This window comes from Simochromis diagramma, unplaced genomic scaffold (genome assembly GCF_900408965.1).
Source record: "Simochromis diagramma unplaced genomic scaffold, fSimDia1.1 OVJJ01000816.1, whole genome shotgun sequence".
NCBI classification, from domain to species: Eukaryota; Metazoa; Chordata; class Actinopteri; order Cichliformes; family Cichlidae; genus Simochromis; species Simochromis diagramma.
The window spans coordinates 12,971,240-12,981,139 of NW_024386908.1; the positions used below are offsets into that span (position 1 = coordinate 12,971,240).

General features: G+C 40.6%; 1 protein-coding gene across 3 annotated transcripts in view; it reads right to left on the reverse strand.

Annotated features, from left to right (window-relative positions):
* The window catches only part of si:dkey-97m3.1 (fatty acyl-CoA reductase 1), a 61,365-nt gene extending 52,141 nt beyond the window's left edge, over positions 1-9,224 (reverse strand). Inside the window, exon 1 of one of the 3 annotated variants that reach the window (XM_040035504.1) lies at positions 8,957-9,220. In XM_040035504.1, coding sequence (XP_039891438.1) covers positions 8,957-8,965 — 9 coding nt within the window. In that variant the 5' untranslated portion in view covers positions 8,966-9,220. Of the gene's footprint in view, positions 1-8,904 lie in introns of all 3 variants that reach the window. The other 2 variants (XM_040035505.1, XM_040035508.1) reach the window with 2 other exon arrangements.
* Positions 9,225-9,900: the final 676 nt, after the last annotated feature.

The window sequence follows — 9,900 nt, forward strand, 5'->3', positions numbered from 1 at the left end:
ACTCGTAGGATCGTGTTTCTGGAGAAGCTGTCACGCTCGCAACAATGGATTAATGCTACTGAGAAAGTAACACTGCAACACAAACTTGAACTTTGAGCAAGTAAAGACTTGAGTCTGAAAGAGGCAAGCCATCACCAAACATGTTCAAATAGGCCAACTGATAAAACAAGATTAAAGTGAAGACTAATCTGGTCTCGCCTACATTTATTTACACCATTTAATTGGCATCAATACACTGTGAAGAACTGCCTAATAACTACAACCAAACCAGAAGTGCTACCTAGAATTGGATTTCCCTGAAGAAAATCATTTTCTGGCACGTTCTACAGTTGTTTGTAATACACAACACACATCTGTCCATCTACACACAAGAAATCCTGATGTGAAATCTGCTTGCATGCTCCGCTGTGACTTTGTTATGACTCTGAAGCGAGTACGAATGGGAGCTCCCGGTTTAAATCTCCCGAATTTAATTCAGACGTAACCTCAGAGTGGTCTTATGCTCAGAAATACTCCCCTGTGCTGTGGTTGGTCATTGACAACATTAATCAACACAGACAGAAAAAGCCTCTAAATCCTCCAGTGGATATCACCCTCCAGTGACAAGCGGTCATCAGAGCACCCATGTCCCTGTGGGGATCAATGTCACACCGACGCTTCGATATTCCCCTCTGGTTATTAACAGCATGGAGGCTCACAGGAACCACAGATGGAGAGCGAGTAGCAAGGTGACATATGCTAATTTACAACATCTGCTCAAACCTTCAATTTAAAAAGAAAAAAAAAAAAGAGGGGGGGGGGGGGGAGTGGTGGTATTGCATGTTTAAACCTTTACTAGTAAAATCTGATTTTTCAACCTGATATGGTCTGAAAAATACACTGATAGAAAACACTTGAAGATGTGTGGAAATCTTAATATTTTCAAGATTTTCCCCCATTTACACAATAAAAGAAACTACTGTCATACAGGAAGTTCACCTAAAATAAAATACAGAGAATTAGTAACATAAGGATTCCACCCGTTTGGTCCTACATCTCTTTTTCAGTACGAGGCTAATCTGAGGACCAGTGTTGGGTGTAACGCGTTACTGTAATTAAATGACATTTATCCTCACCATCCACAGCCTTAAAGCACCAAACACTGATTCAGACGTGTTCAGGTATTCCTATTACAAAGGGCAAACCAGGGAGACCTCTTCTTCATTAAGCCTGTCACAGGGGTGTGCTACTTTTAGTCTTTTGGCATCTTTAAAGGGAACTTTTCGGTGTTTGTTGCCAGGGATTCAGATGTTTTGATGACATTATGCAAGCAAAAAAAAAAAAAAAAAAAAAAAAAAAAAAAACAAAAAAAAAAAAAAAAAAAAAAAAAAAAAAAACCAAAAAACTAATGCGCCTGCAAAACAAAGTAATTCTCCAAAACAGTACTTTGATTAATAAACATGAACTTGTTTTGGAGACCATGACAAGCTGCGGAAAGGCGGTTACACTCGTAACTAGGGCTGCAACGATTCGTCGATGTCATCAACACATTGTTGACGCGTCATATTCTAAAACCACGCAAATGTGTTTATGTAAGGAAGCTAGGGGGCACAATTGCCTCTATCATCTGCCAAGACTGCAGTCAATACTAATGAAGAAGAACAGCGCGAACAGCACAACAGCTAGTTTGTTTTTTCCCCTCACATTAATATTGAGGTTTATTTTGAATGGTAAACCTCTTCAACCTAACATTAGGTAGTTAATCTACGGGTTGGACCATATATATATATATATATATATATATATATATATATATATATTTAATTGGTTTTGAACATGACACCATCTGAGACATGATATACAACCAATATACAAGCACAGGAAGCAGAGATTAAGAGTTACTGAAATAATCACTGACTAATCAAAGAAAAATTGGCTGATTAGTTGAATACATAAATATTCATTTGTTGCTGCCCTACTCCTAACCTGACACACAGTACTAGGAAGCCCAGTGTGACTTGGCCCTCATTTCCCCATCATGCAGATACAAATGACCCCAACAGAGCATTTTGCTCCTGGGCTGCAGGCTTACTTTTGGTTTCTTGAGTTTCTGAAAGTAGAATGGGAGGCAGAGCCTTCAGCTTTCATGCCCTTCTCCTGTGGGCAGGATGGGACTATGGGACTGAACTGTCCCATAGTTTGTGTTTTACCCTCGTCTTGGAGCTCTTCTGTTTCTCTAACTGGTAGCAGTACATGGCCGGCCCTCCCTGATGCCGTTTGCCCTATATACACTAATGCCTACAATACTGCATTGATGTATTTTATTGTGAACTGAACTTTGACTCAATTAAACACAAAATAGTTTTTCTTCATTCATTCACAGGCTGCGCAGTACATTGCCGAGGGCTGCTGCTGGCCTGTGAGATACAGTTTGAGATGGGTGGATTTTGGCTTCTTTTAGTGTTCCTTTGCAGCATTTATCATTTGATAGCCAAAAGCATTTTAGCTCCTCACCAGTTCCTTCACTGGCTTAGCTGGTATGACTGCATGATTCTGAACCCTACTGTGATGAAAAGGCGGCACAAATAATCTAAGGCGTGCAATCTGTAGTTTTCCACATATTCAAATCATCACAAAGATGAAGCCTCTTATGTGTTTATGAAGCTGCTGCTGTTGTTGTTGTTGCCATGAAATGAAGATGTCAGATGGGTCAGAGGATATGAATGAATGCAGATAGACAGAGATAAACGGCACACCCACCAACAGGATGAGCTTTTATTTCCTGTTAGCTTTTTTAAACACTCATTTCAGGGCAGTCCCTTTTGTTCTAATTAGAATGAACTGCCACAAAGTGACAATTCTTTTTTAAAATGTATTATTTAATGCCACCAGCAAATGCTAAATTCCCTGTTTACCCCAAGGAGTCTCACAGTCTAGGTGATAGATTGGCACAAAATGTTTCACTGTGTGGACATTTATGGCTCCGCGACCAATTAACTGACCTCTCCTAAGCTGTGTTCCCCTTTTCAGAAGACCTCTAAAGAAAGCGCAGTGAAATTGAGTTGATGCAGCTCTGTTTCCCTGAAAATTAATCATAAGAACTTTCATGCATAACCAGGCAGTTGTCATTCCTGAGACATAAAGCATAGTGTAGCTTTTTGCTATGGCTCAGTTGCACACAAGCTTTTGTGGGCATCACATGGCAGCGCTGCAACAAAGAAGGCAAATTTCCAGTGCGGTCTCATTGAGCATTAAACGTAAAGTAAAGCGCTATACAAATACAGGCCATTTACCATTAAACAACCTTTAGCCCTCCAGCTCCCAAAGAGCAAAGTCTGTGCGATGACCAAGAGTACAGCTAACTATCCCTAACCCTAATGGTCGATCTCCCTTTGTGCTGCCTCCTGCATGCTTTACCCATGCAGCACCCGTGACAAAACCAAACTGAGCATTTTCTGTACAGTTCATCTCCTAGTTAGATGTGAGATCAGTGTCCGAGTCTGATTCCATGTGAAAGAACACCCCTTCCTTCATTTAAAGGTCTTGAGTGTTCCCCTGGAACAAATTAACCTACACACTTTAACTGGTACACTTCACAATATCCAGAGGTGAATGCATGATATGTTGCAGGTTACAATGGTTAAGCAGGATCAAATGTTCAATATGGCTCTCTCTCACCAGGCTGACTGACGACACTAACAATATAAAGAGATTTAGGGCCGTGGGGGACCCGCTTATCTGCCAAAGAGGAAAAGCAATCCCCTCACCTCAGACCACAACTTTATATCAAAGCCCTCTTAAAACTGCAGAGAAAGCAAAAGAATCATCTTCCAGCATGCATGTAGGCTTAGTGTGCCATATACCACTACTCTGTGGTATGCACATGCACGGAGGAGGTGTTTTGGAAAGAGCAGAAACACATCTCCGGAGCATTTAAAGATTTATTAGATACCTGAGAAAGGAGGGCAGAAAAGAAGTGCAAGTGTAAAGCAGCTGTTGAGAAAGAAGTTTGCAAGAACACATGAAGCAATCCGGAAGCTAAATGAGGGACTTTCTTTTTTTGTGTTACGAAATGCATCAAGATCATTTAAAGTATGTGCTGAAAGAAAACATACATGTGATATCAAACTGGACTGCAAATGCAGGAAGGCAGCGGGCCCTACCTTTCTGCAGTCATAAACACTGTCTAAACGCACACACACTCCTGGGCACGGTGTGCACACTCAGCTAACACTTATCTGAGAGCCAAATATAGGCCATCCCTTGAAGATAATTAGAACTCATTTTGTGATCCCAATTTAGAAATCAGTGCAAGAAGCTTCTCATGTCGTCCCTTACGCCAGAAAGTTATGATAAGATACGAAATAAAACACACTCCCATGAGGAGATGCAAGACTCAGAGAGGGGACAGCCCCCCTCAACCCAAAAATGAATGATTTTAACTGGTTTTCTCATGATGCATGAAATCAGTATTATAATCTGCTTTGCATATGATCAACGAGGACAAACAGGAGGGTGTTTATATCCGATATATCTGATTTTTATCTCCCATCTTCAACTTTTTGTTTGACCAGTCATGGAAAGACTTGGGGTGGGGAATTGTGTGGGGAGTGGATACTGAACAGCGAGGGAGAGGCAAGTGAGTCACATAAAAATAAGTAAGTAGTTAAAAGAAAGAGCTAGGCAGATGTCATGATTTAGTACCGTCTTAGCTGTTTATGTGCCTTTCTCTGACTCACACACAGTAAGCAGCCTGATGGACAGATAAAGCTCCTTTAACAAGCGCACGATGGGGAATTTATGGTTCAGAGGTGTTAGCACACGGGAAGCCTGTGGGCAGCTACTGACCGTCTGCATACCTGCAGAGAGCGTCTGTTTTCAGATGGTGGCAGAGTCAAATATATGTGGTACAACTGGTCTGAGTGTGAGGTTGTAACATCTAAAGAAATAAGGGAAAGTTTAAAGCAAGTCAACTACCTTTGCTGTCAAACTACTAGGGCTGGGCGAAAATTAAATTCATATCGCGATATAATTTGAAGCACGTGCGGTAACAATATATATCGCGATATATTCTTTTCTTCTGTATAACGTATTTTCCACACTATAAGGCACACTTAAAATCATTTCATTTTCTCAAAAATCGAGAGTGTGCCTTATGTATAAATTCTGGTTGTGCTTACTGACCTCGAACCGATTTTGGCGTGCAGAAATCTGTTAAAAAAAAAAAAAAAAAAAAAAAATGTTTTAGTACAACTTTGGTAAGCTGCACTGCTTGATGGATTGTCAGAGCATTACGGCTGCCGTAGTGAGGAGCTTTGCGGAGTAATCTGGGTCCAAAACTCCGTCCCCCTTCAGGTCCCAAAGTCAAACGAACACTAAGAGTTAAAAACGGTCTAAATTCCTTAATCTTTAATAAAATCATCAGCGTTGCCGCTTTACCAGGTGTAACAATTAAGTTTAACATCCAGGCAGTTAGTTATTAAATTTAACCGAGTTAGAAGTTAACAGGAAGTTAGCTTGCTAGTTTACACCTAAACATTTCATACCATGTTCTGACTGAGAGATTTTTGAAACTAATTAAAACGTACTGCTCTGCTACCACTTCCAAAATAAATGAAGACAGAAAACTGAACAGCAGTGGCGTTTGCAGGGTTACTGAAGTTGGACTACCTGGTATATAATGTTGTGCTACGTGATTGCTAGCGACACAGCTATGTTAGCATAACATTAGCACAGTGAAGCTGGAGGATGAACGCCAACTTTTTTTCCCCACTCGATAAAAGTTAACATGAGGGATTCTGGTGGTCAGGGACAAATGCAATCGCATAGCAGGATGCTATACACGGGGCAAACGTCAGTCAGGAGAACAACTGAGATAATCCATCCACAATACGAGGTTAGTTATTAATATACTGCAACAACATGGGAATAGAGCAGCTGCGAGAGAATTCAACATTATTGAATCAATGTTGCGGAAGTGGAGGAAGCGCAGTTTTTGGCTTTCCCCATATTTCAAAAGTGCTTCATCTCTTTGCTATGACTGTCGGCATAATTTGCAGATGATAATGGTTGTAGCCACTGCATGCTTTCGACCAAAACAGGTGCCGCTTGATGACATCATCAACATGCGCTATCGCGATAGAGATTTTGACTATACCGCTCTATCGTTGGCCAAATTTATATCGTTTCTATCGTATATCGTTTATATCGCCCACCCCTACAAACTACCAGTGAAATTAATCAAAACTAAAGTAAAACAAGCAAATCCACTGTTCTAGAAACCTGCTGAAACTAAACTATATTTACAACAAAAGCTGAAAACCAACTTTAAAAGAGTAAATGGAAAACGTAAAATCATAATGACTACAGCTAAAGATGGCCCACCTCTTCATTAGATTTTCCATGAAGTGCTCAAAGTGCAAAAACAGATGCACTGGAGAAACTCAGCAGCGATGTGTTTCACTGGAAATCCTGATACAGTTACCAAGAAAACAAACAAACAAACAAAAAAAAAAAAAAATTGGTTGTGAGCACTTTCAGGTGGGAACTATTTTCTTCCACCAACCAGCAGAAACTTGCATCTGGCTGACTTAACAGCTGAACTAATGTTTACCTTGGTCAGACTGAGCCTCTAGTCAATGGCAGATAGCTATAGGGTGACATATTTACTGGGTGTAGTTTATTAAAAAGAAAATTGTTCCTACTTGAAACTGCAACAACAAGCTTTGCTGTTTTTTCTGAGTAACTTGGTGATGAGTTCTGGAAAGAGACGCTGTTAGAGAGATTTTCAATTGCACAAATGACGTGTGAGCGTTAAATACCACACACTGAGTGCCATTTAGTGTAATAATAGTTAAGAGAAGGCTGATATCAATAAAGGTTTGGGGACAAATGGTCAAATATCTTTTATATAATTATACTTTTTGTTTATTGCAGGGTGAACTGCCCCTTTAACTCTCTATGGCGATGACAGTTAAATTCACAAACCTCATGTACTCCAGCCTGAAAGCAGAAAAATCACATCTGTAAGGGAATCTGTACTCAGTTTATTTAGTTTCACGGGGCTCTGATGTGCGCTCAAGTGGCTCCAGAAAAATCGGAAAATGATGATAATAATAATAATAATAATAATAATAATAGAAAGCAAGGCCCTGAACACAAGCTGGTCACCACCGACTGACGCATGGTGGAGAGTGATCCCAGTCAGACCCCTGAGCAGACAGGAGGGGACTGAAGCGGGTCGCTTCCACATGGCACACCACACAAACACGTGACCATCACCGGGTCTCTTACCTGTACCCAAAGCTAACACACACACACACACACACACACACACACACACACACACACACACACACACACACACACACACACACACACACACACACACACACACACACACACACACACACCACTGCGACAGTTAGAAAGCAATTTAACGGAATTTACATCATCTCAAATCAAGCAAACGCTCTCCACTTCAACTGCGTCAAGACACCGAGCTCCACAAGCACTTACTTCCGGTGTAAGATTTCAAAGTAAAAATAAGTAACAGGAAAAAAAAAAAATGGTAGGGTACCAACATTATTTGTTTTTAATCAATCAATGAATCCCAAGATTATTATAGTAAACTGAAAATAACCTAAAATTATTAAATTAACATTAAGCACACTTCTGCAAACTAAAATAACATTTTAAAAATTGAGTTTTAGTCCAAATAATATAATAATTTAAAAGCCAAAACCCAAATAACTAAAGTTAAATTAAGCAAACAAAGAAAGGGACTGAAAGGCATGTCAAGGTGATGATCAAACACTCCAGAACTATAAATGTTTTTATTTAACAAGGATCTTAACATCTGACAAGCTGGAAACAGAGACTATTGGATATTTTTTGCCTGAAAGTCAAATTTCAGAGTTCAGGATTCATTACTTGGCATCAAGAAGCCAAGTAACCACAAATTAATTAGATAGACAGATAGTACTGTGAGGTACTACAAAAAAGCTAAAGGAAAACAAAAATTAGACCAATAATGCGCAAAAAGTAGAGCAAATAAATCATATGTACACTATAAATTTAAGAAACTCAGGCACCAATTTCCTTTCTGCTCTACACATAGCTATACATTTGGGGATTTGAAGCTAATAACAGTATATATTTTAAAAAGAAAAGTTATATATAACTTTTCTTTTTAAATTTATTTATTTTAAATGAGCAGTGTAACTCAAGAGTCGATCTAAACTATTTATGCCAGTGTGAAGCCACTCAAAGTGTACAAAGCCAAACTTCAAACCATCACTTTTCAGTTTCTAATCAGCTGGTGTGGTCTGACTATAAATTTTAACCTTAATAGGCAGATTTAGTTAAGAAGTGTTTACCTGTAACAGATGGTATATTTGCGCCAAATCTGATCATCTTCAGTACAATGTCATAAAATGCGCAGAAAGCAACAAATAAACAATTAAAATGAAATTATTTAACAGGATCCTACATGTGGTTAGCTATAAAGCCATAGTTTTTTATTTTTATTTTATTGTTTTAATATGAAACCCAGCATTCCCACTTCCTGTCTAATTGGCGCTATCGGCTGCCGGCTTTCCGCAGATGCTCCACGCCGACTGCGGCTCCCTCTGCCCCGCTACCCGCCGCCCTGACGTTCGGAGGCGGCTACAGCTTCGTGCTAACAGTGTGCTCTCTCTTTCCCTACACAACCCCCACCTCTACACTCAAACACATCACGGTCAAAAAGCGAAAACACAGCGAAATGTAGCAGCTGGCTGTTCACACGGACCCTCTGAGCGTTTTCTGCCCCGGCGTGCTGATGCTCAGTCCCGACCCCACATCCGACAAAACGGGTATAAGATGCTCGGCCAGCGGCGTGCCACGACACACCACCGCGTCCCTAAATCATTATCAACCACTCACCGTGAAAAGGCGGTCGCTTATGAGTGAAAGGAAGAAGAAAATCGTTCCCTACCGTAGACATCGGTCGGTGCTGGTGGATGCTTCCTCTTGAAGCTGTCAAAGAGGCTGTGCGGCGCAGCAGCTGCCGTCTCTTTGCCTCCTCCCACCGGCCGCCCCTGGCTCTGGCTCGTCAGGATACCTCCAGGGTAAGAAAAGCCCGGTTCCGTAAAGTCGACAGACTGCCTGCTTGTCTATCTGCAGACTAGAGCAGAGAGACAGACCGCTACACCAATATGAGCCTCTGAGTGAGCAGGGCGTGTCACACAGCCCGTGACCCTCCCCGGTCCTGCTGCGTGCTGAGCCGCTGAGCCCGCGCCACACCAAATTTCATAAAAAAAAAACTGGGGAGTTAACGTAGCATGCTTGGTATGCACAAGGCATCTGTAGCTGAAAAAAGAAAGTGAGAGCTGTGTAGTGAGTTATCAGATTAAAAACTTTGATACATGACTGACACAAAAATAAAGTAGGATATTAGTAATTGTGAACGATTTGACGGATTTCATGGCTAGATTAGTACTATGGGAAATGGGGAATGTAGCTTGCAAAACACAAGAAAATGTAATAGCAAGACTCTATATACTAAAAAGACAAACCAGTTAATACTTATAATAAATATAGTTGGCTCCAACTACACAGAAGTGTAATGTTTTGTGCATACAAAATCCTCCTGAGAACCGACCTATGCATTTTTGTCCTCTGTAATGGACATTTGTTTTTGGTCTATGTCTTTTGATTTATTTGAGCCACCTAAGTCCTGATGTAGTAAATACAGGACTTGATTCATTGATATCTCATTGATATCTCATTCATTGATATCTCATGTGTTTGGGTGGCCTCTTTCAGCGCCAAAGAGGAAGGAAATCACAAAATAAGTTCAATGTAAAGATTCCTTTCTCTAGGTTCCCAGGAGGATATGCGTCTTCTCCGTGCACTGAGGTGAATCATTATGTCCTCCTA